At 50.1% G+C, this 24806-nt stretch overlaps 2 protein-coding genes and 1 pseudogene across 6 annotated transcripts in view; 1 reads left to right on the top strand and 2 right to left on the bottom strand.

The window, feature by feature from the left end:
- LOC138842462 (uncharacterized) overlaps positions 1–22531 on the top strand; it is a 147443-nt gene extending 124912 nt beyond the window's left edge. For all 5 annotated transcript variants that reach the window (XM_070044410.1, XM_070044413.1, XM_070044411.1 and 2 more), the window contains 2 exons: positions 1319–7073; positions 20618–22531. In XM_070044410.1, the coding sequence (XP_069900511.1) occupies positions 6354–7073; positions 20618–20896 (999 nt within the window). In that variant the 5' untranslated portion in view covers positions 1319–6353 and the 3' untranslated portion in view covers positions 20897–22531. The remainder of the gene's footprint in view (positions 1–1318; positions 7074–20617) is intronic.
- On the bottom strand, positions 491–4225 carry LOC115843629 (keratin, type I cuticular Ha1-like). The gene is made up of 7 exons (XM_030839808.3): positions 3884–4225; positions 3597–3679; positions 3103–3259; positions 1911–2072; positions 1691–1816; positions 1299–1519; positions 491–644 (listed from the first exon to the last, which is right to left on the bottom strand). Exons 1-7 carry the CDS (start codon positions 4223–4225, stop codon positions 491–493), a joined length of 1245 nt encoding a protein of 414 aa, XP_030695668.2.
- LOC115843630 (keratin, type I cuticular Ha8-like) lies at positions 12189–17707 on the bottom strand (annotated as a pseudogene).
- Positions 22532–24806: the final 2275 nt, after the last annotated feature.

Genomic DNA, 24806 nt, shown 5'->3' with positions numbered 1-24806 from the left:
GGAGACGGAGCAACCCAGCAGCTGCCCTACCCTCTCTCCTACCTCCCTGCCTCACCTGTGGGGTCAGGATGCCAGGCCAGCCATCTGCCTGCCAGGCTCTCATATCCAAGAGTGAGGCTGTTATAGGGCTCTGCTTTCAAGTGGCCCTTTCATAAAGTGCTCAAGTGATGGTCATGGTGAGACAAATGAATACCAGTGAGAAAGGCATCTGCTTTGCCAAGGAAATCAAGTTTATTAGGAGGTTACAAGGGAAGACTGCTGGCACGTGGGAGGGTTCTCTGGGCTAGCTAAGAAGAAACGGTCTCCAACGAAGGAAAGGGTAGGCAGGGAATTATCTGGGTGAGTTGGGTGAGTTTCTTGACCACCTCCCTGGGGCAGCTCCAGCCATGCAATTGTGTTTTCTGGCCCATTTGGTGGAATGGACCAGGGCCAGGTCAAAGCTCTGGAACACTGGGCCCTGCCTCCTTGCTCCTCCGGCAACCACTGGACTCTAGCACGTGTAGGAGTTGCAGGGCCCACAGTGGGGGCGGGGGACACAGGGCGAGAAGCGGGCAGTAGGAGCACAGGGGGTGCAGGCACTGGAGTCGCAGGGCATGATGGTCTTACCACATGCATTGGTCGTGGCGCAGGGGTTGCAGGGCAGCCTGGAGAAAAAGAATGATATGGAAAGCGAATTGAGGGCGGCTTGTAATATACACCAGAGAGACCCCAAGTGTGGACTGCTCTCTGGGACTTGGCCTGACCTGTAACAGAGAAGGTCACAGGCTCACGTGCTGCAAAGCTCACTCTCAATGCTAACGGTCTCCCTGTCATATCATGTCCGAAGTGCTGGACAGAGGCTCAGAAACTCCAGTCTCAGCTCCCAGCAACGTCCATTCCTAGCTGGTGACCTTAAATAAGTCACTTACCTTCTCCAGGCCCCAGTCCCTTCACCTATAGAATGAGGAGAATACTGATCCTGCCTGCCTGATGGTAACAGGGCAGATAAGGTAGCATGTGGAAATGTAACTTCTACACATTACGGTATTGTTAAGATGTAAGAAATATCACTGATCACATATCAGTATCATCAGAGTAGAATGCAAAGAGTTGACTGTGCCATTTCAGTTTGTACATCACACAGTTCCTGCCACTTTATGTTTTAATAATAGCCACATTGTTTTCTGAGTTCCGTTTGAGCATGTCTGGTGTGAAGGCATAATTTCCTCTCCAGGGTATGCAATCTTTGCCTGGAGTCCAACTGAGAAGTACGCCTATATGTGCATAGCTTCGCCAAACACCGGCAGCTGAGTACTCACTTGCAGTCCTCACTCTCCAGCAGCTCCTGGTACGTGTTGATCTCACACTCCAGCCGGGCCCGGACATCCAGCAGCACCCGGTACTCCTGGTTCTGCCGCTCCAGGTCCCTCCTGATCTCCGCCAGCTGGGACTCCACGTTGCTGATCAGGCACTGTACCTGGGCCAGCTGGGCGCTGTAGCGGGCCTCCACCTCCGTCAGGGTGTTCTCCAGAGAGTCTCTCTGTCGTGCGGAAGGTAAGGAAGGTCACAGAGCTGCTCCTGAAAGGGCTTCTCCACAGGATGCAAAGAAGTCACAAGCTCCAAGAGTTAAGGAGAGGATGGCCCAAAGGCCAGCCCGGTGCCTCTGACTCCCCGACCTCCCCTTCTCACCAGGAGTCTGAACGATACCCACCAGGTTGTGCTGGGTCTGCAGCTCCACCTCCAGAGCATGGACCGTGCGTCTCTGCTCAGTGATCTCCGCCTGGTAGGACTGCAGCTGCTCCAAGCTGGACACCACCTGCCCGTTCAGCTCCTCGGTCTGAAACACCAAAGGGGAGAAGGCAGGATCAGACCCTGTCTGAAGGGCCCTGAGGGGCCGAGGGGCCTGAGCGGCCACGTGCTGAGAGGCCCACCTGCCTGGTGAACCATTCTTGCACGTCCCTGCGGTTGCTCTCCACCAGGGCCTCGTAGTGAGACCTGGTCTCGTTGAGCACATTGTTCAGGTCCACGGTGGGGATGGCATCCACCTCCACATTAAGGCGGTCTCCAAGCTGTCTCCGCAGGGAGTTGGCTTCCTGTGGATGTAGAAAATGCAAGAGTGACTATCCTCAATAAAAAGTGGACCCAAAGGAATGGCACTGCTTGTCAAAGTCCTGTTTGTCTATTTCCTCGGAAAAGCCTTTTAGTGGAGCGGCTATGACAACAGAAGGCAAAGTGGTCTGCGTTCCATGTGTTCAGCTCCTTCCCACCATGACTGTGTCATGGCACTTGGATTCAAAAAAAATTCCCGGGCTTCCCTGGTGGCGCAGTAGTTGAGAGTCCGCCTGCCGATGCAGGGGACGCGGGTTCGTGCCCCGGTCTGGGAAGATCCCACATGCCGCGGAGCGGCTGCGCCCGTGAGCCATGGCTGATGAGCCTGCGCGTCCGGAGCCTGTGCTCTGCAACCGGAGAGGCCACAACAGTGAGAGGCCCGCGTACCGCAAAAAAAAAAAAATTCTCAAGGATTTGCTTGGGAGCCACTCAAGGATGGATGAATGCCCAACTTTCCCAGTTTGCAGACTGTCTGCAGATGACCTCATAAGAAAAAGAATTGGCTGTATAATTTCAGATTGTATGTCACAGCATTTTTCCCATCAAGTAAGATCTTGGCATGGCCCCTCCCAGGAGAGAGAAGGAACCCCAGATCATTCGTCATCAAGACTTTGAAAAAGTGGAGACTCCAGTTCACCAGGATTGATATTTTGGCTTTGAGGGGAAAGAGAAATGGCTTTGCATGGCATGATCAGAGCAATGCTGGGACTCCTCCCACAACTCAGTAACCAATCACAAGCAATGCTGGAACTCCTCCCACAACTCAGTAACCAATCACAAGCCCATGGAGGTGCCCTAGGAAACTCAAGCGAGGCACCAGTTCTGAGTGAAAGACAGCTTATCTGGGAACATGGATAGGTTTCATCTCTCAATGTTTTCCTTTATCCTGAAGTTTTGGTGTTTTTGAAGGAAATTTAAAAGAGTCTTATTCCTGATTCTGCCACCCCAAATCACTAAAGCCACCCTCAGCCTGAAGCTGAGTCAGGTTTCTTCATTTCTCATTTCTGGTCTTACCTCCTCGTGGTTGCTCTTGAGGCAGAGCAGCTCCTCCTTCAAGGACTCCACCTGGACCTCCAGGTCGGACTTGCACAGGGTCAGCTCATCCAGGATCCTACGCAGGTCATTTATGTCCGACTCCACCAGCTGCCGCAAGCCCAGCTCCATCTCATACCTGCACAAGGACAGGGTCAGAGCAGTACCTGGTAGACCTTGAAGACTGACAAGAATGATCTTGGATAAACCCATTCACCTCTTCTTCCCTCTTTCGGCAATGAGTAGACCCAAGAGGCAGAGGGTTCTTGAGGTTCAGTCAAGACCCAATATTGATTCAAAAATTGATTTGAGTCCTCATCCACTTTTGTGGCTTCTTTCTTGGTTCCCCCCAATCCTCTGCAGAATCCTTCGCAACTGATGGATTGAACTGCTGTTCGGTAAGCTATGGAAACCCCTTTTCTTTCACTACAGATTGAACAAAAGAAGTGGACCCGTGTAAATTCTGAACAACTCACTTGGTCCTGAAGCCATCTGCGGCCAGCTTGGCATTGTCAATCTGCACTACCAGCCTAGTGTTCTCTGCCTTGGTGCAAAGGATCTGGGGAATGAGAGGTTGCTAAGTGAGGATTGAAAATAAATATGAAACCATCGACTTCTTTAAAAATGCTTAAAAAGCCCTTTTGAAGATAAAAGGAGGAAGAAAGACTCACGATGGCATAGATGCAAGAAACACAGTTCTCTCCCACAGACTGAGAATACTAGCAAACTTGCCCTGCTTAGAGATGACAACAAGGCCCCTCACCTTCTGCTGGAGCTCCTCGATGGTCCTTAAGTGGGACCGGTAGTCGGGGCACACAAGGGGATCTTGTTGCTGGCTCCGCTCCCGGATGCGGCTCTCCAGCTCTGCGTTGTCCCGCTCCAGCTGGCGCACCTTCTCCAGGTAGCTGGCCAGCCGGCTGTTCAGGAACTGCATGGTCTCCTTCTCGTTGCCGTTGAAGGAGCCCTCACAGAGGCAGCCGCTGTTGCCCACGTTGACGGGGATGTTGCAGGACCCGGGCAGGGTGGAGCCGTGGCAGCTGCGGGGCACACAGGGCCAGGAGAAGCAGCTGCAGCTCAGGCTGGGCAGGGAGCAGCTGTAAGGCATGGTGATGGAGGGAGTGAGGTGACCGGCGGAAGACAGAGTCCAAGTTCTCCAAGGAGCTTTGGAGTTTCCTGCGTCTGGGGAGCATTTATACCCCATCCCCAGAGGGTGTGGACACAGTATGTAATGTCTTTTTTCTTTTTACTTCTTCACTGCTTTTCAAATGGGCTTCCCTTCAATCTGTTATTGGTCTTCCTCAGAAGAGTCCCTTGTCCCATAAATGTTTTTACTTGGCTTCTTGTTAAGTCAGGACTCCTCTTCAGGCTAGGCACCCCTGAAATCAGAGTCCTGCGGTAGACCTTCAAAGAGGCCACACGGCCTAGCCCAAGTATCTGCCCTTGTTAATTGGGAGTTAGTCCATCTAATGACATTCTTTTGTGTCACGTGATCTGGTAAAACCATAATCAGACTCATCTCCTGACACACCTGGCATTTCCAGGGAGGGACCAAGATTGAATCAAGGAACAAGTTGCATTAAGGGGCAGCAGTAGACTCCCTTTCCGTCTGCTTTGAGAGAAGAATCCTTCAATGATTTAGCACCCCAAGCCTTGAAGACTTGAGCTGGATAAGGATTGACTTGGGCCATGGCCAAGAAGGATGGACAGCTGTTTGTATAATGTTACCTGCCTATCACTTAAAAGGACTGTAATGGGAAAAGAATGTAGAAAAAGAGTGGATATATGTGTATGTATAACATACATGTGTATGTAGACGTATGAGAGTCACTTTGATGTAGAGCAGAAACTAACACAACACTGTACATCAACTATACTCCAATAAAAACTAATTTTTTTAATAAATAAAAAGTTTTTAGAAGGACTGGAGAGGAATTTTAAAGATAGAGGCTTTGATAATTAGTTTGAGAACAAGGAAGATTCTGAAAGAAGAGATCATTTAGAAAGAAGGCTGAAAAAATGCAAGCTGAGAGATCCGGACAAATGCATTGAAACTATCTAAGGAAAGTATCAGGAGGCAGGTGTGAGAAAGGAATAAGGCCGTGCTTGCCAAGCTTTTCCAATGAGGTAGCCATAGCATTAGAACAAAGTGAGCGGTAACTGGAAAAGTCAGGAGATAGCCCAAAGGAGCTTCCTCAAGCATGAAAACATCGTGTTGGCTTTAACATAAAATGTTTTAAAATTCCCGGTTAGACTTTCTAACCTTTCGCCCAATCCTCCAAGTATAATCGACACACCAGGAAGATGCCCCGTATCCTCTCCTAGGCTCCCACCATCAGCCTTACTGTGTTACATGCAATCTGGTTTAAGAACCAAAGGTTGAAAAATACCAAGGGGTGGGGCGGGGTGGTGGTCATATCATTGAATCCAAGGACCTGGGCGCCCTGGAGAGAAAATGAGGAGACACGGCTTAGGCAGGGGATTTTGCAAGGCAAGCTTGGAGTCGTTTAGGGTTGATTTGGGAGGTGAAGGAAGGCACCAGAAGGTCTGAGGAAGGGGTGACCAAAGTTCTGAACATACAGAAGTTGCATAATTATAGGCACCACCAGGTACCACCTGCACCCTGGGGAGCCGCACCCCAAACGCCACTGCGGCTTTGGCTGCCTGCCACAGACAGTTTTATTGACAACTTATTGGAGTCCTTCTCCCCATTAAGCTTTCATGATAGTATTCACGTGGTGCTCTGTTTAAGTCTTCGATGAAAGGTCCTTCATCCACCCTCTCCAACACCATTATCGCTGCTTATTATAACGCCATTCAGACCAAAAGCTCCAGGCTTAAAATAAAATCAAAGTCTCTTTGTTTTCCTCCAAGGCAGTTAAAGGGGGAGAAATAGGTGGGCAGGCATCACTGAGACGTCCCGGAGAAAGGACGCGAGGCTAGGAGCTCCTGTCTCACTCATCCGGGCTTGGGACAAATGGAAAAGACCCTGGGAATCAGACTGATGGGCATTCGCTCCTAGGGAACAGCACAGGCCTCCTGCTTCCCAGCTCTTGTCGGCCTGCTCCAAAGCACTGGCTTTCCAGCAAGTCGCGGTTTCCGCAGTCCTTCCTCCCCGCCCAGGGAGCACAGACTAAATACCAGCAGCGTCCTCCAAGCTCTTCGGTCTTATCTACTGATTGGCCAGTGTAGCAACATGGAGACTTTAAGCAAGGGAGAATGTTTAGGTTCTAAGTATGAGAAGATTCAAGGATTGGGTCGACAAAAAAGCAAAAAGAGACTTTGCGTACAATGCAGAGAGAGCGGAGAAATGGGGAGAGATGGAAACAGGGAGAGGTGTGTTTAATAAGAGAGATAATACGAAGAAGAGGCAAGGAAGAAGCCTGGACGGGATCCTCAGGAGCTCGCCAGGCCGTGCTGATCAGACGAAGCTAGCCCACCTTCAAGTGAGGGAAGCTGCAGGTGGAAAGCTGAGACGTAGCCAGGACACCCTGAATAGATGCACAGAAGAGCGGTTCCCCCTGCGGAGTGTTCTGCAGGATGCAAATGAAGACTCAGAAAAGATCTACAGACGTGGGACCACAGCTTCTGAGGCCTCAGACAGAAATGGCATTGTTCCAAGATGTCCAGACCAGAGCATTACCTCCACAATCCAGTCTGAGATTTGTTCGTGGCTGAGAAATGCACTGCTGTCTACACCCAGGATGCAAAACGTTACAAAGAGGCACTGCTACCTGTTCCTGAATGATAAGAGTGTGGGGAGGAGAGAGGAAGAAAGGAACAGGGGTAGTCTGGCCAGCACGGCTTCAGGTCACGGCCAATCGGCAACCACACAGAAGACGCAGCAAAGAACAGGTTACACTTGTCACCTGCCGGCTTCTCTGGAGATGCTTTTTTTCCCTGCAGAAGGTGAATGGCCCAAGAATTCAGGGGCAAGACAGCAGATGAAATGGCTTGTAAGTAAACATAATGCTACCATCCCTTGTAAATCTAGCTTCTTTCTTGCAATGTTTTCAGACGATCAATAGGCTTGAGTCAATTTGCTTCTTGAATTAGTGGGGAAGATGGGACCATGGGGTTATAAGGTCTCCATGTCCCCGCACATATTAGGAGTAGACTTCATGCACTCTCTTATTTCTTAATTGAAATACTTGCAAATTTGATTCATTCAGAGAGAAACTGAGCAAACAAGGGACTATCAAATCCACTTTTTTATTTAGTTCAGTTTTTTCAGAATACATCTAATGGGCAACTTCTCCATGCTGGGCATGGGACAAAATTGAAACAGAAGAATCACAGTTCCCTTAGTAGATTATATGTTTATGAATAACTCAGGCTAAAATGGGTCTCCAAAATATATGAGAAATAACAAGAAGATAAGGAAGTGAGATATTTAAAAGGTGTGAGATGGTTGTTTGGAAATATGTTTGTATTTAATGTAATTAGAAAACTGTATATATGACATTAAGGACAGCAATCATTTGTTGAATTTCTACCAAGCGCCTGGCATAGTTCCAGGACAGCAGGACGGGGGGGGGGGGGGGGGAATGGGGGCGGGGGGGATGCTGGTGGGGGAGAGGAAGATGACATGCTCTCAGTCTTGCTGAGCAGACAGCCTTGTGGACCAACTCTAACACAAAGTAATATAATTGAGCCCTTCACCTCCCCTCTGAAGAAAAATAATTCCTTCCTTCCCCCCCTCCCATTTTTCCCACACCCATCCCTGCCCCAAACTCCAGTCAGGCCATTTCAACCCAGTTCATGATTCTCAGCCAGGAGGTGAGGGATGAGGCCATTTCAGATTATCTCCCTGTCCCCCAAAGGAGATTTATTCGTGATTCCACTCTCTAGGTGACTCAGAGGTAGGATTCAAACAACTGATCTCATTAGAGTCCTAATCCCTCTAAGAATCTTTTCTTCAACCAAACCTGGTAATGAGCTACTTTGATACTGGTTCTTGCTGCTTTGGAGTCCACAGGGTGGTGGCCCTGCAGGATCCCCGTAGGATCTGTGGTCGTTAAGGTGAGTTTCAAAGCAGGTGAAAGAGGCTTCCAGGGTTGGGGTGTGGGGCGGCAGAAAGAAAAGAGGCAATGCTAAGTCAAGCAAGTGAAAGAGTTTCCTCTTTCTAGAAAAGGGAATGAGACTAGTGGAGAGAAACGGAGGTGACATGTGACCCTGCTGGTGAGTAGACACAGTCCTCCACCCTCAGGATCAGAGAGAGCTAATGGGGGTAGAGGGATCTTGGTGGAGGGCCTTGGAGCCAATGTGAATGACCAAGACACATGTTTAGGATGTCCGAAAACCAGGGGTGGGAGAAGGGGTCAGGGAGATAAGGGAGATTTGGGTACAAAAACTAGGCTAAAGGGGGTGCCTCTGCTGAGGAAGGCCAGGAGATAACCAAAGGCCAGAAGCTCAGCCTGCTATGTGGTTGGGTGGGGAGGACATTGCAGGGTGGGAGGAAACACCAGAAAGATTATCCTCGAGGAGATTCCCGGGCCCTGCAAAATCCGTCTCAATTACCTCACGCCAGCCTTGGAGAGCGGGTCTGAACAGGAAGTTTTATCCAGCAAAGTCCTTAGCAATTTGGTGCAGGCAACGGGCCGGGAATGAGAAGACTTGGGCTTGAGTGAGACCAGCTGTAAGACTGGGGGGGCAGAGTTCATTTCACCTCCCTAACCTTGAACTTTTTCCGCTGCAAAATGGGGATTGTGAAGTCTGTTCTGTCTCTCTCAGGGTTTGGGGGTGAGGGGCTCAAATTGGATAACACATATGAAAGGGCTTTGTAAATGGTGAAATGATGAACACACATAAGGGGTTCTGACTGTTTCTTTTCTTCTCTTCCTCAATGGACAAAGTGGTCATAGTAATGACAGAGGGTGGACTGGCCTTCTTTGGTGATTCCCCACCATTAAAATTGCCAGGGTCCATTGACATATATACATTACCAAACGTAAAATAGCTAGCTAGTGGGAAGCAGCCGCATAGCACAGGAAGATCAGCTCGGTGCTCTGTGACCACTTAGAGGGGTGGGATAGGGAGGGTGGGAGGGAGGCTTAAGAGGGAGGAGATATGGGGATATACGTGCGCATATAGCTGATTCACTTTGTTATACAGCAGAAACTAAGACAACATTGTAAAGCAATTATACTCCAATAAAGATGTTAAAAAAAAAATAAAATATAATATTATTGAGATTTTTTTTTTAATTGCCAGGGTCCTCATGCTATTTTCAGATACCATAGAACGTTCATTCTTTGCACCAGCCTTTATGGCATAAATTCTCAGACATGAAAGAATTCTCTGGCATAAACACTCTCTTATTTCATGCAAGGAAAAAGAATCAAAACGTTGGGGTGATGATGGTTCTGTCATCCTACTGACACAGTCTGAGACTTGGCCTCTGTAAAGCACAGTGGTTGAAAGAACAGCTGCTAGAGGCAGACTACCTGGATCTGAACCCTGGCTTCCCCATCTAGTAGCTGTGTGAACTGGGCACGTTGCTTAACTTTTCTGAGCCTTGATTCCTCATCTGCAAAATGGAGATAACAATAACCTTGGCTTCATCAGATTGCTGTAAAGGTGAAATGAGTATATGTATATAAACTTATCCCTAACTTAGATCAGTGCCTGGCTCATAGTAAGAGCCCGGTGAATGGGAGCGTCCATGGCAATGATGATGAAGCTGTGTGGTGCTGATGGTGGTGATGATGACGATGATGGTGATGGTGATGATGATGAACAGGATAGTTGTGGTGGCGGTGACGGTAGTGATGATGGTCATGATGGTACCTCCCCAAGCATAATCATCCCCTTTACTCAGCATTTCTTCCCAGGAACCCAAACCACTTCACACATACACGCACACACACGCAAGCAATGTCTCATCAAAGCTAATGTTTTAATTATAGATGACGGTCAGGCATTGGCTATGAACTTAAGAAGCATCATCTTGGGGCCCCACTGACTCATTTCATGTCACGAGAAGAATCCCTGCATCACCGAATGACTCACCTTCTCTCCCTCTCCTTACATGGGAAGAACATGGTGGTGCAAGAATAAATGGCTTTATTTTGTTAGACAGCTTTGAACTTGTTGGATGAAAGGAGCTGTTTAAGTACAAAGGAAGAGGTGACGGTGTTTGGGCCAGGTGCTAAATTAGGACTGATCAAGATTGCTCTTTCTTATTGGGACCTACTCTTGGGTAGGTACCTTAGGGATGCATCACCTGTGCCCAGACACCTTTACGCTTGGGAAAAAGAGCAGAGGCACAGTGGAAGGGAAGGGAGGAAAGGGTAGACAGCCTCTGACCTTCCAGAGCTTCCTATGATGGAAGAGCTTCCTCTTAAGCAAATCAGTCCTGTCTACACAGACAGTGGCCAACAGGTAGGATTCTGGGCTTGAGAGCAGCTGGAGGTACAGCAACCGAGGCCTGGCTTAAGCTCTCTCCACCCCTGGGACTTGGGACTGTTGTCACTCCCGCATCAGGACGGGCTGGATTCAACAACCATCAGCTGGACTTTGTAAATTTCTCAGCAAGCTACTCTGATTCAGAGAGTTCACGGAGTAGAGAAGGAAGACAAGAACGAGCTGCTGGAGTCAGTGTGTTAGCTCCACTTATAGTTTCACTGATTAATAAGACCTAGAAAGAAGAGAGTCATCGAATTTGGAGGCTAGAAGACCCCTACAACCATCTTATCCAGCTCCATCAGCTGCCTGAGCGACCTTCTCAACGTCCCCACCAGGTGGTTATAAAGGCCCTCCTTGAATGCCTCCAGTGATGGGGAACTCACTGCTTGGTCAGCTCTAATGCTGGGTTCTGAAGACCTGCTCTTCTCATCCGTGGCTGCCTAAACATGGAGCTTCTGGTTCACGTGGCTGTTGGCTGCAAGTTCCAAGCTGGGCGGCTGCTGAAGGACTTGCCAGAGGAGCCTGTGGGGGAGCTTGGGGTGGATGAGTTTGATTGATCTTTTCTAGACTGATGGTGTCACCGGCTCAGCAATTTAACACGTTCAGCACTATCTCAATGGGATAAAGAGTTCCTCACCCATGAGATCAGGAGAGTGAGGCCCATCCCTTCTGCAGTGGGTCTGGCCAGTCGGGATCTTACTTCACAAATAAACCCCCCTTACACGGTGATTCTTCAACTTGAGCGTGCATGGAATCACCTGGAAGCCTCGATGAAACAGACTGCTTATTCAGAAAGTCTGGGGTGGGGCCCAAGAATCTGCATTTCCAGCATGTTCCCAGGGGATGTTGGTGCTACTGGATGGAGGACCACACTTTTAGAACAACCACCCTAAACCTCCTCGTGTTTAATTTTTTGCCCCTTCAAAGCTTTCAAAGTATGGGCTTCGGATCTACTTCAGAGAAACTGGGGTTCGAGCCTTGATTCAGCCACCAGCTGAAAATAGTAACAGCCGCTCCCTCTCTGCAGGGTTTTTGTGGGACCCTGTGTCACCGTGTCTATAAAGCCCCGACACAGGGCCTTGCGATGGCTTCATCCAGATTAAAGGGGGACTTTATTTAGTCTGAACGAGTCTGTATTTTAAAAGCTCTGTGAATCTGGCTTAAACAGGCTTGGTCAGGTCCAGAGCTGGGTATCCCTCATCTGTGCCATCTTGCTGCAGTTCCACTTTTAACCACGGTCCTCACTGGCTTTGCCATCTTCCAGAACCACTCTGGTGAGTGAGCCACAGCCCCTGCTTCTACAGGAACGGTTGCATCACGGTCTGGATGGAGAAACAGACCAGCAGGCACTGGACTCCTTATGCTGCAGAAGTAAAGTTTATTAGCGAAATAAAAGCGAGGTTACCCTCCCCATCTCAGAGAGATCAGGAGGCAGCAGAAGAGAGAAAATGGAGCAGTCAGGACATCCTGAAGAGAGGAAGCACAAATCCAGGGGCCAGGGCTGAGCTACCGGGCTGGAAAGCCCGTCAACAGAGAAGCACTGCCTGGCTTCAGTCTCCCCCAGGCTGGCTGGGGAAGAAAGGCCTCCGATGGCAGGACTGGGGGTTGGAGCCAAGGGACTACAGACATCTCCCATTTTCTGGCATCTCTGGCTGAGGAGTAATTCAGCATCGAGGCTCTGAGCAAGGCCCACAGGAGGCCCGAGAAGGCCCGAAAAGGCAGGGAGAGCAGTGGGTACAGGCTGCAGGGGCCGCACAGGTGCTGGAGGGTCGCGCACATGTTGCAGGGGAGCCTGCAGAAGAAAAAAAGGTGCTTAAATATTGGCATGAGAAGTGTATGAAAATCCAAAATAAATAGGCACTTTAGAATTGGAAGAGAAAAGGGGGCTTAGACGGTACAGGTCCCTCTAGGCCTAGAGAGGGGAGTGACTTGCCCGGAATTCACAGTGAGGCTGCGGCCAGAGCTCAGAGCGCCTGTGTGCAAAGCCGGTGGCCGGCCACTCTCTTCATTTAAACACAGCCCCTGGTCCTCTTCCTTATTTCTCACAGGGGTGTACTATCTGTCCTACCTTTGTCACAGCGTTACTGAGGAACTAAAATGAGAGAATAGATACCACCGCCCCATGCAATATTTTTAAAAGCTCCTGGAATATTCCAGAGAGAATTTAGCAAAACCTAAACGCACAGAGCCCTCAGTATTTTAGCCCCTGTGGGAGTGACTAGCACCTGGGAGCATAACATGGGCCACACAATGGACGGCATGAGCTGCAGAGGCCCTGCACACCCTCCTCCACGTCCAGGCAGCCCACCAGGCTTGCTGGGTAGCAAGTTTGTCCCCAAAGGTGGGGTCTGCAATGGCACGCCTCCTTTTGAGTCATTCCTAATAAGACGTCTCTGCTTTTACACACGATATTGACACAAACAACATCAGGCTACATACGTACAGTCCTCAGTCTCCAGAAAGTTCCAACATGTGGCGATCTCACCCTCCAGCCAGGCCTTGACGTCCAGTAGCACCTGGTACTCCCGGCTCTGCCGCTCCAGGTCAGCCCGGATCTCCGACAGCTGAGCCTCCACATCGCTGATGAGGCACTGCCTCTGGGCCAGCTCAGTGCCGAAGCGGGCCCCGGATTCACACAGCCAGTTCTGCAGACCAAAGAAAGAGGGAAAGAGGTTAACAGTCATCGACCCTGTCCTCAGTCTCTTCAGAAAGGCTATGACACCCCAAGCCATTGCCAGGCCCCAAGAAAAATCCAGTCCTCAGCTGTGACAACTAGCAACGCTCTGTGACTCTTCCTCGTAGACCTTAGGAGACGTTTGCAGAACCTCCCTCACCACATGAATGTTCTTGCGTCCCCATCTACGAGAGTGTTCTTGCAAAGGTGAGGAATCAGGTTAAAGCTGGGTCCCTGGTCTGTATCTAAGTGACGCATGTACCGAACCTGGGAATTGCCCATGGGAAGCGGGAGCCCAGCTGAGTCTTCCATGCCCACAAAGGAACTCACCAGCGTGAGCTGAGCCTGCAGCTCTACCTCCAGGGCCTCGTACGGGCACCGCATCTCCTCCAGCACCCCGCCCAGGTCCACAGCGGGCACCACGTCCAGCTCAGTCCGGAGCTGGTCCCCCAGCTGACACTTCAGAGCGTGGACTCCCTGTGGACATAGGAGGATGTCCCATACATGGGGCCCCCACTGCCCTCTACTCAAAGCCTCACCTCCCACTTCCCATCCCCTCCAGCGATTTCCCTGCCCTCCTCTGAGGATGAGGTGCTGCCTGCGTCAGCATAGCAGCTTCCAGAGCCTTTCAGTGGGCGAGGTCCCACGGAAAGCCAGAGCTCCCCTTCAAGGCTTAACAGCGAGGCACGAGCTTCCACCCAAGCAGGAGGAAGAGCCTCACTGCTTCCTCCGAAGGAACCTGAGTTCACCCCCAGGACGTCTCCACGTGTCACACAAAGGGCCCCGCACCTGCTCGTGGTTCTTCTTGAGGCAACGCAGCTCCTCCTTCAGGGACTCCAGCTGGGCCCCCAGGTCGGCCTTGGCGAGTGTGAGGTCGTCCAGTGCCCTGTGCAGCCCACAGACGTCGGCCCCCTCCCCAGCTGGCAGAGCAAGTGCTCCGTCTGGCACCTTCACCAGGGCAGGCACAGGAGTTGGGGTTAGAGAGCAGAGGGGCCCCAGGACACAACCTACAGCATGCCTTGCTGGCCTTCCCTCTGCCCTCCAGTTGTGAGTTGGCATTTCCTGTGTCGTGCACTCACAGAAACAGCAGGGTGATCCCCACTCATTCAATACTAAGCACCTAAGACAACCAGGCAGAGTGGCCGGTACTGAGCATACCAGGATGGACCGTGGTCAACGCTGCCCTCATGGGCAGATGGCCAAAGGGGAGGCTACAGAGCAGCCAGGTGTGCCCACTGTAAACCGTCCTCTTCCACACCCCCAGCTGAGATGGACCCTGGATTCTCTCCCAGATTAGAAGCCAAACTGGCAGAATGAGAGAAAGGAAACGGCTTCCTTAACTCTGGAGGAGTGAGGCGTCCACAGTGCCCAGAAAAGAGACAATGAAATATAATGTCCTGGGCTTCCCTGGTGGCGCAGTGGTTGAGAGTCCACCTGCCGATGCAGGGGACGCGGGTTCGTGCCCCGGTCCGGGAAGATCCCACATGCCGCGGAGCGGCTGGGCCCGTGAGCCATGGCCGCTGAGCCTGCGCGTCCAGGGCCTGTGCTCCGCAACGGGAGAGGCCACAGCAGTGAGAGGCCCGCGTACCACAAAAAACAACAACAAGAACAACAAATATATATATATATATATAATGTCCTTCCCTGCTCCTACATTGGACCCTCTAGGGAGTATAAACCCTTTGACCTTCACGTGCCTCCACTGTAGGCTGTGGACCATGATTTCTGTCGTGAATAATTAGTGCTCACAAATTGGTCGAGCTGCAGTGTGGAAACACATCCTTTACCAAGGCAGCGGAGTTTCGCATGAAATGACCTCGGGGTAGGAAATGCGGGGCCAAGTTCTGGTTCTACCGCTCGACGCCGTGCAACTTCTGGCAAGTGCCATTAGGGCTCTGAGCCCCTGCATCCTCACGAAGGAGATGCCATCACTGCCCTGCCCACTTCACCCGGTTCTTCTTACATAGAATCAAGTGGAGGATGCGTTCCAAATCAGGTTGTAAATTATAAAAGTTAAACAACTGCAGGTCGCCAGGGGTGTTTTCTCAAGACCTTGGGCTTAATGCCCTCTGTTGACTCCTGCTGTAACTGTGGGTTTGGGATCTCGGTCGATTACATCTCCTATACCAAGTGCCTCACGAGAGAGAAGTCCAGGTAGACATCTGGCCCCTCCCCCAAGTGTGGTACCCCAACCCACTTGGTCCTATTGTCATCAGCAGTCAGCTTGGCATTGTCTATTTGCACGACCAGCTGCTTGTTCTCAGATTTGACGCACAGGATCTGGGAAAAGAAAGTACACTCAGAGATTTGCTCGTTCCCAGAGCCATCTATGGCCTCAGTCAAAGGAAGCACCATTGGCTGGGTTCAAACTACAACATCCTCTTGGACAACACGAACTCCCAAACATGTGAGCTATGCTGGTGTGGTACAGGAGGGGCACATGCAAGAGAATGCATGGCAAAAGGTGAAGGTATAGAGCCCAAAGAAGCAAGAGATGGAAGGTAGTAGCAAACTGAACATATAGCAAAGACTTAATTTTATTTTGCTAGATATGATGCTTAACCTGGTATAAACAAGATGTGGAATCTAAGCCACAGAACAATGGGCTGGTTATTACACTTGCAGATAAGGTGGGATCCATTCTTAATAAGTCCCTTTCACTGGTTGGTCAACCTCCTCAAAGGTCTTCCCTGAATCTAGCCATAGCTCCATGGCCCTTAGTCCTTTTTTTTTTTTTTTTTTTTTTTTTTTTTTTGCGGTACACGGGCCTCTCACTGTTGTGATCTCTCCCGTTGCGGAGCACAGGCTCCAGATGTGCAGGCTCAGCGGCCATGGCTCACAGGCCCAGCCCCTTCACGGCATGTGGGATCCTCCCGGACCAGGGCACAAACCTGCGTCCCCTGCATCGGCAGGTGGACTCTCAACAACTGCGCCACCAGGGAAACCCAATTTAATTTTGGTTTTTGCCTTAGTCTTTTTTTTTTTTAACATCTTTTTTGGAGTCATGGCCCTTATTCTGATATTCTTTGTCTTTCTGTCTCCAAAACTAAGATGAAGTCTCTTAAGAAGTATTGCATTATAACCAAAGGGGACAGCAGATATACATAAGAGACCAATATTACTGAATGGATATATACTGGCTCATGAAGGACATTAGAACATACTCCCCTGACCCCTTTTGCTGCACCAGAACTTAGGTTACACTGTTTTTTGCAACTACAATTTAGGAATTGTAAGCACTGAAGCTCAGAAAGCGTAAACTCAGAATCCTGGGGAATCAAATCCTACATCTCATCCTTTTCACATTCACATTCACCTTCACTCAAGAGATTCTCTTCCCACAAGTTTTGGGTTAGCAGATACAAACTATTATATATAGACTGGATAAACAAAACATGGTCCTATCGTATAGCACAGGAAACTGTATTCAATATCCTGGGATAAACCATAATGGAAAAGAATATAAAAAAGAATTTGCATACATATGTATAAGTGATTCACTTTGCTGTTCCGCAGAAATTAACACAACACTGTAAGTCAACTATACTTCAATTAAAAATAATTTTATCTGTGGCTGATTCCACTGCCAATCCAGGCCCTGAACATTTAGTGCAGGGTCAGTCAACTTTTTCTGTACAGGACCAGATAGTAAATCTTTCAGGCTTTGCAGACCATGAATCTCTGTCATGACTACTCGACTCTGCCGTTGTAGCACAAAAGCGGTCACAGACAATACGTCAGTGAGTGAGCGTGGCTGCGTACCAATACAACTTTAGTTACAAAGTCAAGCAGGAGGCTGAATTTGGCCTAGGGACTGTTGCTTGCCAACCTCTGATCGAGAGCATCGCAAACCTCACTTTCTGCTGCAGCTCCTCGATAGTGCAGAAGTGGCTCTGATAGTCCAGACACATGGTGGCCTCATGGCATTCGCTCGACTCTTGGATCTGGGTCTCCAGCTCCATGTTGTCCCGCTCCAGGTGGCGCACTTTCTCCAGGTAGCTGGCCGGCTGGTCATTCGGGAACTGCATGGTCTCCTTCTCATGGCTGTTAAGGGAGCCTTCACCATAGGTCCTGCAGATTCCGATGTTGCCAGGAATGTGGCAGGTCCCCAGCAAGGGGCAGGCGGCATTGCAGCTGTGGGCAGACAGAGGCTGGGTCAGCCCAGAGGGGTTGTTCCCACTGGGATTCGGTTGGCGTGTGCCAGAGTGGCTGAGAGACATAGGGGGGCATTGTTGACCTCTGCCCCAGGCTAGTCTCTAATGTCAGTGGAGGAGACACAGATGTTTCTTGCTCCAGGAGTGTTGGTGCAGCCCAGGCAGTGGGATGAGCTGATGTAGGAGGAAGTTATGGTGAGCTGAGGATGCACAGGAGGTTCAGAGCCGCTGGGAAGGCTAAGCCACTGAATCTGACAACCCTCTTCCCTCCCGGCCCTTTTAAACCCCATCCCAGGTGGGTGTGGTCTCCATGCTTTGACCTCCCTGCTTGATTCTCTACCTCCTGTTGCGCCATCATCCTGCTACTCAGCTGTTGAGTTTACCATTAGGAGTTCCTTATCTCATTAAAGGAATGTTGAAGAATCTGAGGTGCCTCTTGGCTCTCTGATATCAGGTTGGCTGTGGGTGGGAAGTCAGAAGCTTTTTATTATTTTAAAAGAACAGAAGTCCTTTCAGCCATCAGATGTTTGTGCTTTGACTGGGGTTGGCCTCCTTGTTGATGTGTCCACACAGAAGGCATGACTATTCCTGTTGGTCTTTGGAGCAGCAAGAGAGACAAACTTCTATGACTACAGTGGCATTGACCTGGGTGAAAACTCAACCAGCCTTCCCGACCCAGGGAAGAAATTGATTCTTAGTAGATGTTATAGGCTTCTTGATTAACAAGAAGTTCTGTATTTCTTCTTTCTTCAGTTGTTTGCCTTTTGGTCTCATTTTAAGGGGCAAAAAGACTATGAAGTCCATTCATTCAGCACATCTCCTGGCACATCCTATATGCCAGGCTCATACCTGACACACAGTTGGTTACGTTCCTGTCCATCAGGAAGCACAATAACTTGGGTAGCCATGGGTGTCTTAAATAGTGTCTAAGAAACTCATCAGTATGAGGGTGACTCTGAAGACCATGCCTGATCCAGACCAAAAACAGAGAGCTCAAGAAGCCAATAACAAACAACACTGAACAATAATCTTTTGGAATATCATCTAAGAACTTGACCATGAAACTCAAAAGATTTGTATTATCAGAGTCACTGCAACCCCTCTTCCTGCCTTACTTCCTCGATTCTAAAGTCTGTTATGATAGGAGCACCTATCATGTGTGTTAGGAGCACCTATCATGTGTGTAGGGGATTTATCAACCATATTGTCTATATCCTTCCTACACCGTATAAAGTGGGTATTCTTATCTTAATTTTACAAAAATAAATAAATAAGGTTTTGAGGACCAGAGATGTGAAGTCATTTTTCTTGGCTCAAGCCAATTATAAAGTGTCAAAGCCGTTCTCAGTATCTGTTTCCTTCCACTCCAAAGCCTATTCTTATTCAACTTGACTTCCACCCAATCCCCTACCCTAGCCCCCAACAGAACAACTGTGTCATTGCCAGAATTAAGAAGAATTAAAAGGCTCAGAAACTGGGCAAGAAGTTGAAATTAAGAGATAAACAAGGGGCTTCCCTGGTGGCGCAGTGGTTGAGAGTCCGCCTGCCAAAGCAGGGGACACGGGTTCGTGCCCCGGTCTGGGAAGATGCCACATGCTGTGGAGAGGCTGCGCCCATGAGCCATGGCCACTGAGCCTGCACGTCTGGAGCCTGTGCTCCACAACGGGAGAGCCCACAACAGTGAGAGGCCTGCGTACCGCAAAAAAAAATACAGTACTGGCCAGATGAAACACATTTCAGGCTGGATGTTGTCCTCAGGCTGCCTGTCCTGTCTCTGGGCTATTTGGCCTCCATCCAATGTTCAGTGTGTTGTTGCTGGGTTTTTTGTTTTTTTTTTGCGGTACGCGGGCCTCTCACTGTTGTGGCCTCTCCCGTTGCGGAGCACAGGGCCCGGACGCGCAGGTTCAGCGGCCATGGCTCACGGGTCCAGCTGCTCTGCGGCATGTGGGATCTTCCCGGACCGGGGCACGAACCCGTGTCCCCTGCACCGGCAGGCAGACTCTCAACCACTGCGCCACCAGGGAAGCCCCTGTATTTTTTTAAATTTGTTGAAAAGGTTTAAAAATCAGGAGAACTTAAAACATTTGTTTTAAAAGAACCTAAACATTTAAAAGAAATGCAGCTTCCCAGCTTCCCTTGAATAATGAGAAGATCCAGCAGTACTGAATCTTCATCATATGTGGTAGAAATGGCCCTGAGGAGGCAGCACCACCTTCATTGGACAAGCCATAGCTCCCTGGTTATCCACTGTCCCACAGTAACATCCATGTCACTCACGTATGTTCATGGCCTAGTTCTTGAAAAATATTTGACTTTGCAACCCTTGCCCTGGAGGGCAAGATTCTAAATGGCAGAGAAGCAAGGCTGAATGTCTACCTACAATCATCAGCCCATCAGGTACCCAAGGCCCAGAGGTATCCTGCATCCAGGCAGCCACCAAGCCCTGCCAATTCTGCCTGTACCACGGCTGGGGGCGGGATGCCTCCACTGCCCACATTCAGACCCTCCCCATTGTTTATTACCTAGACCACATCCAAGGCCTCCTGGATGGCTCCTGTGCCCAGCCCTTCCTCCCTCTCTCTACTCAGCCCTTCCTGTTGCCATCTGTGCCATCTTCCTGAAGAGCAGCTTTGAGCTCTCATTGACTTGGTCAAGAAACGTTTACTGAGCATCTACTATGCACCAGATGGAGGGGATAAAAATATTTTTTCTCTGAGTTCCAGTTGTTTACCATCTAGCGAGGAGCTAGGCAGTTAAGCAATTCTATCATTTCCTCCTCAAAAAAAAGTTAAGGCCTCCCAACTGCCTATAAAATAAAGCCCTCCCTCCCCAGCATGGCCTTTGTGGTTCACCGTTGAATGGGGCCCAGCTGATCTTTCCTGTCCTCCTTTCCACCACAGCTCAACACATGAAGCTACATAATCCTTCCAAGTGCCCCAAACATCCACCCTTCCCCAGTATGATCTCCAGTGGCATGTCTGTCTCCCTGGAGATGGAAAAGGCTTGAGAACAGATGCTTTGTCATCATCCGTCTCAGTATCCCCTGGCACACGCTGGCACACGCTGAGCACTTAGAAGGAGTCTGCCAACTTGGAGTGGAGCAAAATGGTCCCAATGGGCCAGGTGTGAGATGGCAGCATGAAGACCTGCCTGACGTCTTTGGATCATCCCGGCTTCCTAATCCCTTATTAATCATGACAGGGCTGTACCTTATGGGTAGATCCAGTTGCTTCCTATAACCTCCTCCAAACCTCTCACACCCCAGGTACTTGCAGTCCTCGCTCTCCAGCAGCCCCCGGTACGTGTTGATCTCAAACTCCAGCCGGGCCTGGACATCCAGCAGCACCCGGTACTCCTGGCTCTGCCGCTCCAGGTCACAGTGGATGTCGGCCAGCTGGACCTCCAAGTTGGTGATCAGGCATTGCATCTGGGCCAGCTGGGAGCTGTAGCGGGCCTCCGTCTCTGCCAGGGTAGATTCCAGAGAGTCTCTCTAAGGCAAAAGGAAAGACAAAATAGCTGTGAGGAGAGGACCTATTTTCCATGACCTTAGAAAGAACCGAGAAACGGCCACTGTGGAAGACGGTATGGAGGTTTCTCAAAAAACTAAAACTAGAAATACCATATGACTCAGCAATTCCACTCCTGAGTATATATATGAAGAAAACAAAAACATTCAGAAGGATATATGCACCCCAGTGTTTATAGCAGCACTATTTACAATAGCCAAGACATGGAAGCTACCTAAGCGTCCATCAACAGATGAGTGTATAAAAAAGATGTGGAGTTTATGTACACAATGGAATATTACTCAGCTATAAAAGAGAATGAAAGAAAAAAAGAATGAAATAATGCCATTTGCAGCAACATGGATGGACTTGGAGGGCATTATGCTAAGTGATATAAGTCAGAGAAAGACAAATACTGTATGATATCACTTATATGTGGATTCTAAAAATACAACAAACTAGTGAATAAAACAAAAAAGAAGCAGACTCACAGATATAGAGAGCAAACTAGTGGTTACCAGTGGGGAGAGGGAAAAGGTGAGGGGCAATATAAGGGTAGGGGGAAAAAGGGTTATTAGAGAATTATGTGAAATCACGCATGTGAAACTTCTGAAAATTGTAAAGCGCTATAGAATTTAAAGAATCTTCCATTCAATTTTTTAAAAAAAGAAAGAAAGAAAGAGCCGAGAAGAGCCAAGTCTCTCCTTGGGTTTGGGAATGACCCCTCCCTACCTGAGTCACTGAGGAAACTGAAGCCCAGAAAGGTCAAGTGACTTGTTCAAGGTTAAACAGCTGGGAAGTGACAGGCCAGGGTTTGAACCTACGTTCACGTGACGCTAAATCCCTTATTCCTTCTTCAACCTTACTCAGGCTTCAGGCCTTGGACCTGAGGTTCTCCAGGCTCCCCCGCTACAAGCATCACTGAGATCAGTGGTCTTCAACCCTGGCTGCACTTTAGAGTCATGTGGGAGATGCTAAAAAAACACCCATGCCCAGGCCCCACCTCCAGAGACTCTGATATAATTCATCTGGGGAAGAACCTGGGCATGGAGAGTTTTAAAATCTGCACAGGTGGGGTTGAGAAGCATGGGTTTGGAAGGGCAGGCTAAGCAGAGGACAAGCCTTCTTGGGAACTGTTTGACAGGGGCCACCTAACCCACATCAGATTTGAAACATGGCCCTTTTATCTCTGAGCTGGGTCTTGGGAGAAACCTCCCTGCAGGAGAGGTCAGCCAGGCAAGCAATGGTGGTGGTTAAATCTGGACCTCCTCCCCCTCGCCGTCCCCCTCCTCCCGCCTCTTCCTCTTCCCCCTCCTCCTTCCTGGATGCCTGCCCCTACATTCGGTGCTGCCTGAGCTCCAGAGCTGGGAGACAGGCGCCCACAGGCGCATTCACCAGGCTGTGTTGGGCCTGCAGCTCAATCTCCAGCGTGTTGACCGTTTGTCTCAGATCATTGATGTCTGGCTGGTAGCTCTGGAGCTGCTCAGAGCTTGTGGCTACCTGCTGGTTAAGTGCTTCCATCTGCAATGGGGGAGACAGGAGAAGGCTGGGGGTGCCTCTCAGGGATCCTGGGGAGGCCAGCCCCCTGCGAGAGGCCCGCCTGCCTGGTGAACCATTCCTCCATGTCCCTGTGATTAGTTCTCCACCAGGGCCCCGTACTGACACCACATCTCTTCCAGAAGCCTGTTCAGGTCCACGGGGGTTGCGGCGTCCACGTCAACGTTAAGGCGGTCCCCAAGCTGGCATCGGAGGGCATCGACTTCCTGAAAAGACACAAGAACACCAGGCAAGTGTGAAGTCGTGCGATCCTAGATCATTCCCCCAAGGAGATGTGAGAAGATGGAGCAAAGGATGCTAAAGACCTCTGCCTTAGAGGGGCCCTGTGAGGACTGCAGCCACTCTGCCGCATCCCGAGGGTCTTTCAGCTCCACCTGGACACCCCGTGATGGGAGAGGCTTCCTATAGCTTTGGCAGAAGCCAGGAGCAACATCAGGGTTTGTTTGGTCCATTTGGACTAAAATGGGACAACTGTGCCCTGTCTCCCCGGCCCCCCTCCCAGCCTGCGTTCGTCTGGGAAGGAGCACCGCAGGAGCCTGGCTTTACTTGGTTCAAGGCCCAAGTGAGAGCAGGCGCCTCCCAGGCTCCGCTGCCACCGCTGCCAAGAAGAGAAAGTTGCTGCTGAGGCTGCCGATACCAAGCGATAACTCCTCATTAGTGGCCTCCTGGGGCAGTTCCCAGTTCTCTGATCCAGATGGGGTGAGTCAGGTGCCTTCAGGCGCTCATTGAGTATGTGGTAACATTGTTACTTTACACTTCAGCCTGAGGAAACCCAGCCAGGATTCAGAGGCACTTGTGCTTTCAAATCCCAAATTGAGAGGTTGAGTGTCAACCCAGGGAAAGAGGTAAAAAACACCAGCGCTCAGGTGGGCTTTACAGCATACAGGTGCCCAGGGTGGAGGAGTTCCCCTCCAAGGACCTGCAGGAGATGAGGAAAAATCAGAAAGCAGGGGGTCGACCTGTGGCTTTTGGATTAAGTGTATTATATGCAAACAGAAGAGAGGAAGGGGAACAAGGATGGGGAGAGAAGAAAAGAAGAAAACCACTGCAGTTCACCTCTCCCTTAGACGAGATGGGGGCCACCCCCCACAGTCCAGCCTAGCAGAGACGGACGGGCCATTCCATGTTGGTTCTAGAAAACAGCCCCCTCCAGCCCTAGTGGGCCACTCTACCCCTGTTATGCAGCTCTCATGAGAAAAACAAGTCACCACAAGCCCTTGGCAGTCACGCCAGTCCAGGAAATGCAGAAGGGAAGGTCGTTAGCATTTCCAAGCACCAACCAAAGGACAGGTGTTTAAGACCTGTGACTTCATTGAATTCTCACAGCAGCCTTGTCGATAGAGTTAGCCCCATTTTACAGATGAGAACATAAAGGAAAGGTTACAGAAGGGTTAAATAAATTGGGCAAAGTCACGTATACAATCTGTGGCCGGCCTGGAAATTTCAGCCCATGACTACCCAACCCCAAATCCCACGTTCTTCTCACTGGGCCCCCCAGGACCACCTCAGCTGGACTTCAGGCCTCACCTCCTCGTGGTTCTTCTTGAGACACATCAGCTCCTCCTTCAGGGACTCCACCTGCATCTCCAGGTCGGCCTTGCACAGGGTCAGCTCATCCAGCACCCTGCACAGGCTACTGGTGTCGGCCTCCACCAGCTGCCACATGGCCAGCCCCATCTCGTACCTATGTCAGGACAGGGTCAGCGACTGAGGGGTGAAACTGAGTGCCAACCCCAGGGAAGACCTTGAGCCACTGGCGCTTTTCCTACTGTCTATGAAACTGACAGAAAGCTGCCCCCAGGCATGTGCCGGGAGACAGGGCGCCTCCGTCCCCTGGCCGCACTCACTTGGTCCTGAAGACATCGGCAGCCACCCTGGCATTGTCGACGTGCACGATCATCCTGGCATTCTCTGCCTCGGTGTACAGAACCTGGGGGCCACAGCACACAGAGGGGGTCGGCCCAGGACAAGAAGAAGGAAAAAGAACCCAAGTGAGGAGAACCAGTAGCCCTGCAGCCATCCCTGCCGAAGCCTCTGGAACTCTGAGGGATATTCAGTGAACTGCAAGTCCTCAGAAAACGTGAGGTTTATTTTTCAAGCACCTGGGTCTTCATAAATCTGAATGCCCCATTTTGAATGCAATGAGCAACGTGGGAGGAAAAACTCTGTTAGACATGACAGTTAGAAGGGTCCTTAACGAGCACTCAGGTTTACTGAAAACTCACCACGTACCAAGGGCTGGGCTAAGCACTTTACCTGTATTAACCCATGGAAACGCTTTGACATAAGGACCCTTATTATCCCCATTTTCCCGATGAGGAAACTGAGGCCCAGGGAAGGGACCTCCTAGAGTCACGCAATGAATCCATGACAGAACTGAGACTAGATCCC

Source organism: Globicephala melas, chromosome 20 (assembly GCF_963455315.2).
Source record: "Globicephala melas chromosome 20, mGloMel1.2, whole genome shotgun sequence".
NCBI lineage: Eukaryota > Metazoa > Chordata > Mammalia > Artiodactyla > Delphinidae > Globicephala > Globicephala melas.
This window is presented reverse-complemented; position numbering and strand designations above follow the sequence as displayed.